This window comes from Triturus cristatus, chromosome 5_1, assembly GCF_964204655.1.
Source record: "Triturus cristatus chromosome 5_1, aTriCri1.1, whole genome shotgun sequence".
In the NCBI taxonomy this organism is placed as follows: Eukaryota; Metazoa; Chordata; class Amphibia; order Caudata; family Salamandridae; genus Triturus; species Triturus cristatus.
In genome coordinates this window covers 413,139,788-413,156,641 of record NC_140587.1, presented here as the reverse complement: position 1 = coordinate 413,156,641, position 16,854 = coordinate 413,139,788, and the positions used below count along the sequence as shown (strand labels likewise).

The 16,854-nt window shown below is 45.5% G+C and overlaps 1 protein-coding gene across 1 annotated transcript in view; it reads right to left on the bottom strand.

The window, feature by feature from the left end:
• The window catches only part of YWHAZ (tyrosine 3-monooxygenase/tryptophan 5-monooxygenase activation protein zeta), a 50,359-nt gene extending 33,674 nt beyond the window's left edge, over window positions 1–16,685 (bottom strand). The window contains exons 1-3 of the mRNA XM_085605163.1: window positions 16,248–16,685; window positions 14,400–14,710; window positions 7,108–7,228 (exon numbers count right to left, since the gene is read on the bottom strand). Coding sequence (XP_085461289.1) covers window positions 7,108–7,228; window positions 14,400–14,699 — 421 coding nt within the window. The 5' untranslated portion in view covers window positions 14,700–14,710; window positions 16,248–16,685. The remainder of the gene's footprint in view (window positions 1–7,107; window positions 7,229–14,399; window positions 14,711–16,247) is intronic.
• Window positions 16,686–16,854: the final 169 nt, after the last annotated feature.

Genomic DNA, 16,854 nt, shown 5'->3' with positions numbered 1-16,854 from the left:
TGAGTTTGGGGTACCCCAAGCTGGGGATCCTGCAATGTATGCAGTCCAAGACTGAAGACAGGAGGGAGTTTGGGGGGTGACTTAGACAGCATATGCCTTGTCTTAGGTAGTGATCCCTCCAAGTCCTCTGCGCATCAGAGCACTGCTCATTCATCTCCCTAACCAGACCATTAAAGTCAGGTAGTTGTGACCACTTGGGTCAACAGATTCTCCAATGGAACATGTAATCAGAGAGCATGAATCTTCTGGGATGTGAATTACCAAGATACTGAAATGTACAACAGCCGAGAAGAATCTAGGAGTGGTCTCTGGTCAACTACAATGAAGGGCTGGGGAAAAGCCCTGTCCTGCCCAGAACTCGGATCAGATCTTTAATTTTAGAGGATCGTCTGCAATACAGCAATAGAAGCATGTTGCCAATCATTGGGACTGAAAAGTGGAGTAATGGAGCAATGCCACCCAAGGCATATATATGGTAGGTGCAGATAAAATGGATCACGACAGAGCGAGATCAATGCCGCAGAAGCATGTAAACCTCCCTTCAGCTGACTGCAGTAGTGATTTTGACCTGAGGGAAGCAGTCAGATACAATTAACAAAGTCCTTTCCAATTCATACACCGTAGGGATTCAGAAATCCCAAAAAGTTAACAGGAACATCTCAAAGAGATTGCTCCTTTAGCCTTATTCCAGATTTGTTCAGTCCACTAAACAGTATGATTTAGCGAGAACAGTCACACAAGGAGGACTTTGGGTCATAAAGTGAGGTGGATGGGCTACAATAAGGTGGATGGGCTATTTTAGTCTACAGCTGTTTTCAGTTTTTCAATGTCACTTACTAAACTTGCATACTGCTCTGGTAACGACTACAGAGTTCCCAGCTTAATGCTGTGGAATAATTCAAGCATATGCATCTGTGAACGGTCCAATGCTGGAGAAAGTGTGACTAGTGTGCCTTTAGTATGCCAACCAAGCCCGATGCCGCTGATAAAGCACTGACTGGATTTGCAGTCCTATTGATGTACTTTGTAACTCTAAATCCAATCCGTGGTACAATGACAACCTCGCCACTTTGCGTAAAACCTGCAAAAAGCTGGAACTGATTGACAGGAGTAGGACCTGATGCAGAAGCAGTGTTATCAGGCGGCTATCAAAAATTACCACAGGGCCATTCATACAGAGCGGGTGGCGTACTTTGCCGGCGAGATCAGGAGCAGCCGTAACCCCTCTAAAACCATCTTTTCTATATTGAAAGATCAGAAACAGCCAGGGGTTCCTGCAGTGCCTCCTATATCAGATCAGTGCGATGCTCTCGCCACCTTCTTTATCAACAACGTGGAGAATACTTACAAGACCTTTCCTCATGCTGCCATGAGTCCTGACCATGTGCCTGGACCACTATACACACACACACACACACAGGCTGCCATCCCGCTGGTCTCTAGAGGAGCTATACTCCTTCAAGCCCAAGCAATTCATGAAATCGCTACCTGTGCCCTCGTCATCTCTGAGCCAGGTGATCAACCTATCCTTGTCCAGAGCAGTTGTTCCCAGTACTTGGAAGCAAGCCAGGGTGGTTCCTCTGCTTAAGAAACCTTCCCTGGACGCAGCCTAACTGGAAACTTTTCGCCCCATCTCGCTGTTGCCGTGGATCTCTCAAATCACTGAGACCCACATCAATTCTATTCTCACTAGATGCTTAGTGGAGAATCATTGCTTGAACATCAAAGAAAGGTTTCCGCCCAGGTCATAGCACGGAGTCTGCTCTTAGCTGTCATCGAGCATCTTAGGCTTGCTCTAGATGAGGGTCGTACGTCAGCTCGGATTCTTTTAGACCTCAGTGCCGCATTGGATATGGTCTCTCATCAGATCCTGCTGCTTAGGTTTGAAGAGGCAGGTATTGTGGACTCTGCCCTGGATTGGTTGGCCTTCTTTCTAATAGGACCTTACTGGTGGTGGCTACTCCATTCGCCTCCACGACCCACTCCAACAAACAAGGGGTACCTCAGGGCTCTGCCTTGAGCCCCAAGCTTTTTAACCTCCATGTCCAACCTTTGGCAGTTCTGGCAAGGAGCAGAGGGTTCACAACTGCATCATATGCTGATACACAGTTGGTAGCCATGCTCTCAGACGACACCATGGGGGAGGCCTCTAAGTTTCAGGACTATCTTACGGCTGTTGCCGAGTGGATGACTGCCAACTGTCTCCAACTGAATTCCAGTAAGTCGGAGGTTCCGTGGATAGAGAGACCCAGTGCTATGAGAGGGGGGGGGGGGGGGGGGGAGAGAAGAACGTTGGTGGCACCCACCCCTAAGCAGGTGGTGAAATATCTAGGTGTCTGGGGGGACTCAGCCTCTGCTTTCAGTCTCAAATTAAGAAAGTTGCAGGGACTTGCTGTCATATTGCGGGGGCTCAAACCGCTGCTGGGGTTCTTTGACCAGTCCATCAGGCAGATGATTCGGGCGTCCATCCTGTCAAGACTGAACTATGCTAATGTACTCTATTTAGGGGTCAACAAGACTTAAGTCCTGAGACTTCAGAGGCCAAAACGCTGCGGCCAGGACTCTTCTGGGCCTCCCTAGAACCTGTCCCATCTCCAGTGCGATTTGTCGGCTACATTGGCTGCCTGCTGCCAATCAAATGGAATTCAAGGCCCTTTGTACGGCGTTTAAAATTCTTAAATCCTCCTCTGCTGGCATTTTGTCAAACCTGCTCACATCTATTCCCACTCACCCCAACTTTGTTCGATGGGACAACACCTGGTGACTGTGCCTCACATGAGGAGTGGTCGGGCGGGCGCTCCTTTTGCTTATTGGCTGACAAGCTTTGGAACACTGCCACTATCCATCCGTGCCATGAATAACTATCTGGCTTTCCGTAAGGCTTTTAAAACTCATTTCTCCCCCCCTCCCCCCTTTGTTTTGGTGTTCTCTCTCTCTCCCCTGTCATCAGCCTCCATGTTTCTGCCTTAGCGAGGATACGCCTCTTTGCTGAGGCAGCTGGGCGCTCTACAAAACCTGCTAACATAACAGGACTGCACAATGTAGACAACTCAAAATCCTGAACAGTTGGAGGAAAAAGCAGTAGGGAAACATGGTTTGAGGAAATTGAAACATTCCACACAAAAAAAAAAGAAGAAGAAAAGTTAATAAACCATACACACAACCATTAGAATAAACTTTGACTAATGTAAATAAAGTATCAGGCATTGCTGCCAGAGAGAACAGTCTACCAGATCTACAGAAAAATAACTGCAGTGTTAACTGCCAGTACTGAGAGAGGGTCCTGGCTCCCTTAACATAATGGCATTTTCTTTAGATTAGCGTTACGTAACTATTTTAAGCAATTAGGTTCTTTTAAAAGAAATTTTAAAAAGAGAAATAAAAAAAAAGTGCAAGTTAAGTATTGGCTGGCTTTACGGCTTCTTTGGTGCCAACAAGATAGCCTTAAGACAAATTCACGCTGCTAGCTGAATATGCCTAAAGTGCATGACCGTGTCAAGTTTCATTGTTACAAGCCAAAAAGAGGTTATCTGACCAGAGTTAAAGGTACCAGAATTAAAGTTGGTATGGTTTTAGGTCCAAAGATCCCTACATTTTAAACTAAAATCACGCACACAAAGACAGGAGCAGGGTAAGCCACTGTATGTCCCTCCTAAAAACTGAGGACCTACCACAAAAGTGAGTACGGTGGCATCAGTGAGAGTGTGATATCACAGATCTCTAACCAGTTACCAACTTTTTGTAAGAAACAGAAGAGAAACTCAGAGTTCGTACTGTCCTTTTCTTGGACTTAAGCTGTACTTTGCAAAGAAAATCATCATTTATGGAAGAGGAAACCTCAGGCACAATAGGGTCATGCTTAATCGGTATCCTCTCCCTACCTGGTAGTTAAATACCACCAAGGCAGACTACCTCATCGGAGACTTAAAGGGTAGGAGGGAGTTCTTGGATAAGACTAACTGTATAAAGACGGGACCCAGATCTTATTATTAAAAATATCTTGGTGTTGCAATTTGATTACCTTTATTCAGTGGTACACAAGTAAAACTAAAACCAGCATTGGCATAGCCAATAGGTCTCGCCTTTGGGACCTTTAAAGTGTTTAGCCATGCAGCACATACACCGGAATGAAGGACCCTGAAAGAAAAAAAAAAAATGCAAGTGTATATATACACACATACACACAAACACTTGGACATCTCTACTCGCAAAAACCAACAGACCTGCAGCCAAGAACAGTAACTTGCCACCGAATACGCAGGGACTTTGTACGCTCATACCTCGCTGCATGCTCAAAACTAACACCCAGCACTGCTTGTGTGCTCTAGAGGCTTCAATTATAGCAGTGAGTCTCAAAGTTCTGGAGAATACAAACAGGTTCCTGCTTCACCATAAAGAGAGGGCTGGTGAAAGACAGTAAAGCAGCTCCGGAAAAAACAAACCTGTGCAGAGGCAGCTGAAGTACCTGTAGCAATGCGATGCTGAAAAGACAGCTGCCTGTCCTGCGGTGCAGTCTAGGAGCAAGCCATGAGCGGTCCCGCGGGAAGGGGTCACCATAGAAGCCACCAGCACTTTAACGAATGGCACTATATGGGTATACACGTGGATTTTGGCTTTCTGAAGCAATATGCTGTGCGGCACAGGAGCTGAGCAACAGGGAACTCACCCTGGATATAGGAGGGAGCAGTACAACCGTGAGAGACACCGAACACAGGGTTGTCTTGATTCCCCACTACCATAGGAGAAGACATTTTGATATTAAGCCCTGATGAAGTCCACTGAAGCTGGACGAAAAGCGTTGGCTGCTTTTACCATAAATGAAGGATAAAGAGACTCAATAATAATTAACAATGGATGGAGTCAATCACTTTGAAATTTGGAATTGGTGCTGCGATTCACACTTTTTAACTTTGAGGAATGGCGTCTGAGAGCTGCGCAGCAGACAAACCTCTCCACATGAGGGCCCAGGCCATCACTGAAAGCAGGGTTGAGTAAGGGTGGGGCTCCAGACGATAACAGGACACTTTGAACCCTCCCCACCTCACCCACAATGCCCTGCAGCCTTTCAAGATACTGTATTACCAGATACAACAGCATTGACTGAAAAGAGCCAGGTAAACACAATTAGATTTATATTTCTGTGCAATTTCACGCAAAGTTGAATGTGGCCCGGAAATAAAACTGTTGCACATAATACTTAAAAGAATCAAACCTTATGAATGTGGCAAAACAAGCCATGACTGGGGAGGGGAGGAGGAACGGACACAGGGGGTGGGTGATGGGTGAAGCGATGGCATGGGGATGTACACAGCATCGGGAAAGCTAACTGGGACGGGTCAGAGCTGCCATTGTGGTATTGAACTACAGTTAAAGCCCCTGAAATTGGTTGGGTGAAAAGCACGTGTGTTGCAGCTCTGAGTCAGCAGAGAACAAGACAGACCAGACTACGGGTTATGTGCTCAGGGTCAGTTTGGAGCATTATGTATCCCTGGCCCTCGCCACTGCGGAGGAATTCTGGGAATTGAGTCAGCAACGAGCGGGAAGTGCTGTAGGGCTGGTGAGAGAGCAGGGGTGGGAAAAAAAACAAGCATGAAAAGGCAGCTACGGGCAGGTAGTAGTGAAGGGACAACGCGTGAGCGGAGGCAGAACAAAGTTGTGCGCCATAAGTGGTTAAAAAGTGAACAGATCCATGTAACTGGGTCAGACGCCAGGGCGGAAACAAGCAACCAAAAGGCAGGACAAAAACAAAGGGACCATTCAAAAGCAATATTTTACGAGAGGCACTACAATAAAACCAATTACAAGTGATGGATTTGGCCAAAACCTTAAAGATGTAATACTCCATGCCTAGCAGAGCAGCGCATGTCTGCTGCCTAGGCTCGACCTAAACAAATGTGAACGGCTCTAATGAGGACAATCGCTCAATCCCAACTGGTCTTGAAGGGAGTGGAGTCCTTTGTAGTCGCACTTTCCTCAAAAAGGAACACCACTTGTGGTTACCTATGCATGTCCTGCTCCGGACCACTGGTACGTGGTGTAACTTGAGGAAAGTGTGACTACAAAGGACACCACCCCATTGAGACTAGCTAGCCGGTATCCCCTAAAGTCTAGGGAGTTCATTGAACACTAGAGCCAGAACGGAGTCACTTGGGTTAAAAGGTAGTTTACCACTTTCACTACTCGTAGATGAAAGAAAAAAAATCCTAGAGTTGGATACGGTCAAGTCATTCACTCTAGATGTGGATTCTCCAGCCCTGACGGCGGCCCCAGACCGATTTGCCTACTAACGGGCAGAAACATGTTGGCAGTTAAGAAACAGGTTTGAGACATTGTCCTCATTATAACCGTTCACTTTTCAGATATACCTAGTGTACCACTGAATAAAAGGTAAATAACTTGTCAACACAAAGTTATTTGTAATAAGATCTGGATCCCTTATGTATCCAGTTAATCTTATCCAAGAACTCCCTCCGCCCTGTAAATCTAGGAGGGGGTAGAGTCCGCCTTGGTGGCATTTACCTACCAGGTTTGGGAACAGGATACTGATGAGGACGCATGACACCATCAAGTGTGTGAGGTTTACCCTTTCATAAAAGGAGGGGTTTCTTAGCAGAAAAAAACTTAAGCCCAAGATAACAGCAGTAAGGTATTTTGATTTTTTTTTTCTTAGAAAAGACAGACAAATGGTTAGAGACCCCTGCAATATCACTCTCGATGCCACCATACTCAATTTTGTGATAGGTTTTTAATTAAAAGGACACTGAACTTGGTTCTCTAATGATCAAGAAAGCGGTTAGTCAGAGTAGTAGTGCAAAATGGCATCACCCGACTTATGATACTCACTCCTAGCAGTAAGGAACCAGTGAGTTGAAGTTTAACATGTTCTGCCAAGTCATGATTAGTGGGGTCATTGTTCAGGGAAAGTGATCACAGTGCAGACCATCAGATTCACAACCAAGTTCTCACTTTTAGTGTTACAATCGTAAGGCAAATATGCAGTTTGCTTGTTCCAATGGGGATCCTCCAAGCAGTAAATCCAATCTATATTCCAGAACTGGTGATAGCCAACGTTTTCCACAGAAAAATAAAATGGTAAAATGTACATACCTTCCTTATCGTCACCAGCTACTTCAGCTAAGTAACGATAATAATCTCCTTTCATCTTCAAATAGAAAACCTTGCTTTCCGATTGTGTAGCTTTAGGAACCAAGTGGTTGTCCAAAAGACCCTAAAATTAAAAAACGGTGATCATCATAAATCACACTTAATGTTCTCCCATAGCTATTTTTTTAAAACATCCAATAATCAAAAAAAGGAACACAGCCACTCACGTTTAACAGTTAATAGAAGATCGGATTAACAAACAAAAAGGGTTGCCATAATTTTCTTGAAAACGTCCAACACCCTTACATCATACCAACAAGGCATTTGCTTATATACCTAATAGGACAATTTACCGTTCTCAAAGACAGAAACCAAGTTCATTAAGGTACAAAACAGAAATAGCGTCCTAATCATGTTTTGATCGAGGTCTCCATCAATGTAGGTCTTACAGGACGTACTTTGTGAGAAAGTTCAGAGGCAAGCAAGTTGGACTTCTGACTTCCAATGAGAGCGCTACTTCCGACCACTTGGTTTTCTTTTCAACAAGCTCTGAGCCAGAGGACCACACTTTCACCCTGACGGAAAAAGGTCAGTGGGTGCAAAAAGCATCCCACCAGCAAAATAAAAGTAAGATATGGCCATATATGGCATTCAGAGATTTAAAACTTTGTTATAACTATCGTTGTGGTAGTCTTAAAAGACAAAAATGTATTTTTAAACAGGAATCAACTTTCAGTAGGGGCAACTAGAATTTCACACAAACGTTATTTCACCATGATATAAACAAGAATGCTCCCAAAACATTTGTGATGAGTCTGCAATAAACAAACCAATTAATGCAAATCACGGGAGGAAAATGAAATCTTAGACACCATTGAATGGTCTTGGCTAATGCAACTTTGAATGGAACGTTTCAGTCACTAACACTGGCACGTTTAGTAAACGATAAGCAGGAAGGTATCAATCCAATGTTAATTTGTTGCTCTCACTCTGAAAGCAAGCTCTTGCAGAAGTAAGTATATACCACTGCACCATTGGTTCGTGTTGTCTACGCATTTAAAATGTGAACTATTCAAGCAACACTAAATCAGCTTACCATTTAACGACACCTCAACTCCTATTCTAGACAGCAATATTAAGTTAAAAGCAAACTGGTACACCATTGACAAAACTATGGTTATTCAGGATCATGCCCTTCAACACTCCGGATCTAAGAGTCAATGAGGTTGCACTGGAAAATGTTGGGTCACAGGGATACTAAATGAGGCTGCGGCAGAGATATATTTTTAGAGTAGGTGTTAGAGTGACAATTGAAATACCGCCAATCCATGGCACAAGATGCCAACTGATGACGCCTTGATAACATTAACAAATAGTGCCATTCACGAGTAACTCGACAAAATTCTAACCATAGCGGTAGTACGCAAGGCCTCAAGAACCAGTGCCAGAATCGATAACTGGATGACACCAAGTGTATTGAGGCCTCAGGACCAAACTAAAGGGAATGGAACTTGGTTAAAGAGGGACACAACAAGCTGCACAATTGTAAGCTCTCCTGGAAACACGTTTGACTGAAAGTAAATTATGAGAGCCTTAAATTCACTATCCATTCAGAAACCCAAGATGTGAGAGTACACCTTAAGGACTAGTGTTCAAGTTCAAATGAAGAGTATTTACATGGTACAGGACTACACACAACACCACCACGGTTATCCTGATAAATATCATCCAAGATACTAGAGAAAGGTTTCATGTTTACTCAGTGAGGGTACGGAGTACTGTGGTGTATATGTTTTTGGGGTACCACAAGCTGGGGATCCTGCAATATATGTAGCTTGAGTAGGTGGCATAAGGTAGTTTGGGAAGGGAAACTTATTAGACGGTACATGCCTTAGGTAGTGAGCCCTCTGCGTCCCTTGCGTGTCAGAGCACTGCTCATTCATCTCCCCAGAAGGCCACAGCAGCAGGTTGTTGCGCCCAATTTGGGTCAACAGATTCTCCAGCCGAACAGGTATTTAGAAAACTTGAATCTTATGGACATCAATTACCAAGGTACTGAAGTGTACACTAGCAAGGAATGATTCACTTGAGTGGTTTATGGTCAACTGCAATGTAGTGATGGTGAAAGCCTTGTCCTACAGGAACACTGATCAGATCTAGAACACCTCGGACTTGAAACTGATAAGTTTCCAATAGAAGCCTCTGTCGCCAATCAGAGGCTCTGAAAATGGGGTACGGCAGCAAAGTCATCCAAGCCAACAATCCAAACTGCCACCACCAATGTTTGACAAAGTAAATCACGAGATGCTCAATTTTATTAACAGTTAGTACTTCAAAGCAGGTAACACCTCATAAGTTATGTCTAGTTGTCTGTTACCATTAGTGCACAGGTTACTAGGACGCTTCGAGGGCAGCCAGTTCCTTTTACATTTTAAATGCGGAGTAGCAGCGTTTATCAGCATGGATTCCATCGAGTAAGGCAGCCCAAGTACCCCCGAAACGGCCACCCTTCTTTTCCCCATTTTATAAGCAATAGTTATTACTAGACTAAAGTCCTTTTTAGAAAGATATTTGGCCCCTGATGAGCTATCTTGAGGACGTTGGCGAAAAAAAACATCAAACTGGTGCGCACTGCCGACTAGAACGTCTTTCGGGAGGTATGACGACCGACACTACATCCAAACCCAATGAATTCACTCCATTTCCTTCGCTAGCTGTCTGGACAGCCGGCAAAAACAAACAAGCAAGTGATTCCAAGGAGTAGACCATGAGACGTGCGGCTGCAGCAGAGCACTAGGACCAATGAGTATATGCTTGCCAAATTGCCAAAATACTAAACAAATAGAAAATGATGGCTGAAAGCCCTCTCAGTAGACGGCACCTCCACTCGTTTAAGAGCCCTCCGGCGTGCAACCAGGTGCGGTAGAACAGTCCCCAGAGGCAGGGAGTAATGTATTTCCCTAGTGCTCCAACTTATGCACGTAGACAGCTGCGAGCGTAAAGAGGGATGAGCCATAAACGACAGGCCAGGCTCAATCCATGCAAGTCAAGTCACATCCCAAAAACGCTGCAGGAAAGGGTGGGTAGCGACCGTATTTCATAATGAATTCTCCTTGGCGTCTGGCACATCTAGTTTACCGGGGAAAAGCCAGGCGGCGCCCTTCAAATACAACTTCACAAAATCAAAGTACCACTCGGGATAGGGGTACAGGGAGATCTGCCAAGGGCCAATACATTACCGAGAGAAGGCAAATTCGAAAACATGTAGGCCTTAGCATGCCACAAAACATCAACTAAAACTCCAGCTTTAACAAACGACGCTCCAAAGGTGCCAAAATCGGACATCAGCCTGATTCGGAAGGGGGGGGGGGGGGGGGGAGGGGGGAGGACGGGAACCCACAAAGGGGGCAGGGCTTCAAATGTCTACGCTTGAAATGCACTGGGTGCACACGTTGTGGCGAGTCCCCCAGTACGCCACAGGGATTCGTTTTCCATTGCGGCGCATCTTCGAGGACTACACCCAACCAATCCCACCGCGGTTAAACCTGCAAAATATCCTGCCAGAGAAATGTTTCAAATTCTCCAATATCTACCTAGTTACCCATGTCTATGAGAGCTCCATCTGTAGAGCCAGTTCGTGCTTTCACGCCCACAAACTGTTTGTAAAGGAAGGTCAGACGCCTGCATCTCGGATACCCAAATAAGAAAACAAAGGGACACTTGCATCTGATACAGTCTTGCATCATTCCTTTCCCTCTGATTCCCAAAATCACAGAAATGAGGCCTGTAGCATATATACGATGCTAGAGAATCAAGAATGTATCCGCACAAGTTACGCATTCTTTAACTTTAATGGGGCATTCAAGTGTCAGCGGCCAAATTTAATCTAGCATCCGAAAAATTCACAATAGCGTTGTCCAACGTAGGGCAGGCCTATGCAACGTTTTCAGGATGAACTGCAAGCTATGTATTAGCTCCAATACCATTATATGTAGGAAAATTCATCTTATTAGGAATAGGAAACGGCTGTGATCAGCTTAAAATAACTTGTTTTAAATTGACTGGGATGAAATGTGTGCATATGTTAGCTTTTATAACTTTATGCATATTTTGGCACAAACTTGAGAATTAAGAAGAATAAGATAGTAGGGAAGTGTACAAAAAAAAAAGGCATAACTGGCAAAAAAATTAGCAAAAGCATAAGTGAAGCCAGGTGGAGGAAAATACTTCAATACTACTTAAAGAGACGGGACAGTACTTTTGGTAGCCAAACACTGCCAAAGGAAGACGGCTGATACTACAGGCACCGCCGTTGACCTATTTCTAGGTGTAAAGTTAGCCTTCCATTACAGTTTGATAAAAACATATTCAAAATACGTAGAGGGGGTTTATACAGTCATCTTCACACATTGGTCTACTGCCGTGTCATTCACGTTTTGCTTCCACCCACCATACATCCTGGACAAATGGGTCAGTCTGTATGAGCCAATAAGCTCCCCATACGAGTGACGGTGTGAACTAAGGAGTGCCTGATGCCAAAGAGCAATCCTACCCAGGAATCATGGAGAAATTAACCGACGTGCTTATAAGAGGAAGTTACCACCCCCCCCCCCTTCCTTCTGATGGCCCCACTGCTTTCCGGGTCTCTACCATGGACTGCAGTGCAAGTGTCATTAATTTCTCAGAGCATGAAACCAATTCCAAAATGGCTGGCAGTGGACCATTCAAAGTAGACTGCCGGGGAAGAAACGAGTGCACGGTCAGATGGCCAACTTGTAATGTTTCTGTACACCATTGCGAAAACAAAGACTGCAGTCTGAGTGTGTATGGGCATTTATTATTGATATTTTGGCAAATAAGTTTACAAACATTTTTTTCAATAAAAAAACTGCCAACGCTAAACAGCTGGCAGCCAACGCCGGGCTCCTGCTTTGCCAATTGGCGAGGAAGGAGAAAACTTTATGAAGTATTTTATAACAGCATGTCGAGCTCATGCGAGACAGAAAGTGTACTACACTGCGTAATCGTCAAAGTCTAGTTTGATCACTCCGTTCAAATTCTCACAAGCATCCAAACGTACACATTTCAAAACCTGGAGCATCACTGCTACATACAGTAGTACAACACAAATTCACGCTGAGATGTGCAAGTCGATAGGGGGCTAAAACAAGGTAGAGTCAAACCATAGACATGTTTAAACGGTTTGACTTACCGGGCCTCGGGTAGTAATGAAGAACTAACGCGAGTCAAATGTGTGGGGCACATGCATTTACAATCCCAGCTTTTCTTCCGGTCTGTTCAAAAGATGGCGGAGTTGGAACCGTTCAAGTTAACAAACCCCTATGACAAACACGGACTCTGGCCTACCACAAGAACACCAATATGCAGACGAGATCCACTAACCGCACCAATGAGAACCTGGGGTCTGAGCATTTTCTAAAGCAACACACAAAAACATGTCTTTCCTGTGTTGATCCAAGATGACTGACGGAGCAGCGGCAGCTACCCATCCACATCACCCACTGCTCATCTTTCACTAAACGCCATCACTTCATTGCAGAAAAACTTTCAAATTCAATGCATGTGTTCCACTTTTTTTTTTTTTATTCACTTGCTTACAGCATTCATATTCACTTCCTCCAAAATCTACATTGTATAACTCCGCCTGCCTACCTGCTAGAAATCAGGAAGTAGGGCCTACATCACTGATCCCAGAAGCAGATCTTCAAATTCTGCTGCAATGATATGTACATTCCAACTAACGCAATCTAGCCAGCTTCCTTGACACCCATTTTAAAGCAGTCCTTCTCAAATCAAATCACGCATGGAAACCCAGTTATGTTTAGACTTGAACATTTTCTAAAAAGTTTAGCAACGCACCACAGAGCCTCTTATGCCATTTTAGTGCTAGAAAGACCACAATAGACAGCATTTTTGACGAGTTACAAGCCCCACAGAATGTTTTATGGGAGCTTTCTAAAATAAAGGTGACAAGCTTCCAATGTACTCAAGATTTCCGAAAGTTTTATGGTCTGGAATCCCATAATATTTCCCTATTGTCAAGTGTCTTAATAGAACGTTTCTTGACCAAAGGCGTAAGACAATAACAGATTCCTAGCTGGAAAGCAGTGGTGCACCAGCCTCTGAATAAGACCAGAAACAGAGGGTGCTTTGTGCATAACACAGAATTTTAACATGTATAGCAGGTCTGAGTCAAATTATCTCCAGGCCTCCGACCATTATCCAAAAGTAAGCATGATCAGGGAACATAGTAATGCTAATATGCTTCTTTACAAAGTCCTCTAAAAAGTATGTATCACCCACGGGCATGTGGAATTTAAACTGAAGCAGATCTAGTACTCAAAGTTGTCAATACTGTGGAAGGAGGGGTGGGTGTCCATTCAAGTGCTGTCCCCATACCCTCCGGACAACCATGGAGCCTGGCAAAGATAACAGGATCGTCCCGATTGCACGCATCAATGAGAATGACGAGAAGGTCGTATCGAATGTTAGAGAAAACTGGTGGTATGCCTCGGGCTGAACCCAGAGGTTGTTAGGCATACTCTCACAGCAGTGTGGTCACAGTCTTTCAAGAGTTTGCTTGTACATGGGAGTTTTAAATTGGGTGGAACATGAACAGCACCTGGAGTCTACCATAGGATTATAAAGACTTGGAACAATTACATGCGTAGTTGAAAACTATATCAACCAATAGAGAGTAGCTACTCATAACAGCAATGTCAACTACAAGAAATGGTAAAACATTCATGAATGCATGGTTTGCATTTAGAGGCGAGACTGGTTTTCTGAACCAGATGGTAAAACATCGAATTCCAACACGATTTAAAGGAAAATGACGATCGGGAGTATTTATTTTAAATACAGTTTTCGTTTAGTGGCACATTGCTATAGTTCACATTACAAAGGTGTTTACTGCATTGGCGACTGATACCACATGGTAAAAGTGTACACTACAGTAAAGTGCTACAAAAACTTGTTAACAATTCATAAAGCATGTCTACACTATTTCCGACATATAACAGTGCCAGAAAATTTGCTAGTGCCTCTAGAACAGAGTATTGCAAAAGATGAGCTGTTTATATATTCCTTTCCCAATAATGAAATGGATTGAAGACCTATGGCATCAACTTTTAACCAAGACAGCAGCATTAACTACACAACACCCAGAAAAGCAACATTTTCGCACAACATGCAATGAAAACAAAACACATACAAAACATTTGGGAAATGCAACAAACACGACCTGCAAAGAAAATAAAATCAATTCATCTTACCAGTACATCATTGCAGATCTCTCTTAGCTCGGTCTCTATTTTCTCCCGGTATTCTTTGGCCATTTGTTGTTTTTTTTCACTGCCTTCCGTTTTCTGCTCGATACTAGAAACGACCCTCCACGATGACCTACGAGCTCCTACCACATTCTTGTAAGCAACAGACAGAAGGTTCCGCTCCTCATTGGACAATCCACTTTCACCACATTCCTCTGTTACCTTCTTCATGTTCTGTGCCATGTCATCGTACCTCTCGGCCTGCTCTGCCAGTTTGGCTTTCTGCACCAGCTCGTTTTTATCCATGACTGCACTAGCTAAGTGAGAAAAATTAGTTAAGATTAAAAATCGGGCGACTTAAGGGAACAGAAAGCATTACATGTGTGACATTGCCGTGGTTTCATAAGAATACTAACGAAGAACATTCCTGTGCAGTCTTTGGTTGAAAGGAAGATCAGAGTCCTTGTTAAAAAAAAAAGCAATAAAAAAAACACTACGGTGTGAAGGACAAACCTCATTTTCACACAATTAACGGTGCCATGTGGATTACTGTAATTGTACATTAGGGCAATCAATTACACAAATAGGGTAAAGGTTACAGGCAAAGAAAACACTGGGTTTATGGTGGAGCGAGTCCACGCCAGCTGTGCCAGGAAAACCATTTTGAGAGGACGGGATAGGTGGTTGGAGCGAAAGGATTCAAAAAGGTAAGTGACATTTTACAAAAGCTTGCTTGTGCAGACGAGACGACAGACACTAGTCAACCGTGCACACATTTGACCTAATCGATTATTTTTTGCAAAAGGCTGCGCTTGTCGACATCGCACATCAGTGTCCCCCTAACAAACAGACACAGTTTGGGGCGTCGGTATAGGAAGACACAATGGTATTTGGCCCGTAATGTTAAAAAGTAACAAGCCTGCCATATTGGCATTACAAAAACACCCACCACGGGTCGAAAGAGGTAGTGTCAGAGCACCTCCCCCCCCCCCCCCCGGAACCATGACAGCCTTACAGGGTGGTCCAGGCTACACTGGATCTGAATGGTGGGGTTAGGTGTCTAAGCGTGTACTAATTGAAACCCTTGCAATAACAATAGTGACAAGGACAGGACGAAAGCCATCCCCCACCACTAGTTTCTCGGATACCGGTTGCGGGATCCGTGCGAGGAGCAGCGTGTATAACGTGCCACAAGCACGCTTCGAGAGAGAGAGAACAACCCCCGCCCCCACCAGCGGATCCGGGGGCGGCAGCATCTTGCAGCGGAGGAGGCTCAAGCATCTGCCGAACTGCGGATTGTCCTCGAAATGGAGAGGCGGTGGGCCCCTGACACAAGGCGACGACAGGCACCGAGAGGCTCCGATCACGCAGCCACACCCTGTACGGGGAAGCCTGCAGACACAAAGAGCCGTTCTTATGCGAACCAACATGGCGCAGGGCTTGGTCGGCCCCCTTCATTCTTGCGTGCGTGCCGCCCGGTTCCTCAACCTCGGGGAGGGCACGGGGTGTAGTTGTCGCTGTCACAGAGGACAACCCGGGCCCGGCGGCCTCAGCACATCAGAGCGCGCCGCAGCGGGGCCGCGCGAGGCTCAACCTCGGCTACGTCACCACCTGGGACATAACGGACATTTTGTAACCTCCGGACCGGCTCCATCACCGCTAACACGGAAACCCCTCCACCCCAACGCATTTCGCCTCCCCTCACACAGGGCCTCCGGGTCGTATCACAGATACAGGGCGCTGGCTCCTCGGAACACAGTGGGAGATTGACGCGCCCGTGGCCTCACTGCGCACTATGACCGAAGAAAGAGCGATAAAACGTGTCACGGCTGCCAATTGACCACCCCATGATACCTGTTTCCGCGCTGCTACAAGAGACGGGGGTCTGGCTGCTCTTGGCGTCCCTCCGTCCGGGATAGCTGGGGAGCGGTGTCTGCGCGTCTTCTCTATGCTTTCGGCTGCGCCGCCCTCACCAGTTCTGCCTCCGCCCCCTCTCAGGCTCCCTCAGCCGCGGGGTTTCCTCCAATCGCCAGCCGGGCTGCAGGGAGCATGACGTAAGGGCTGCTATGGCAACCGCTGATTGGTGGCCGCGCAGCACACAACCGTCGGCTCTCTAGGGCGGTGCTCGAGCATGGCGGCCGCGAGCGGGGCTGAGTGCGCGTGGCCGACTTCTCTCACCCCTCCCGCTTTCCGCGGTGTTCTTCTGTAGTTGAAGCTAAACCGCCGGGCCGTTCAAAATGGCGCACCAGGGAGGGGATTTTGCCTCTGTACGCTGGAGCGCGATGGGCTATTGATGTTTCTTTCGCTTTTGCGTAAATAGGACAACTGCCTGCGCGTGGTCAGACCAGCGTGAATAAGAGATGTAATTGGGTTCTCGATGGGCCCTTGCACCCTCGCCCTTTCAGGCGTTGCCCTAGATATGAACTCAAACGTCATTTTCTGTCCCAACATAACAATTTAC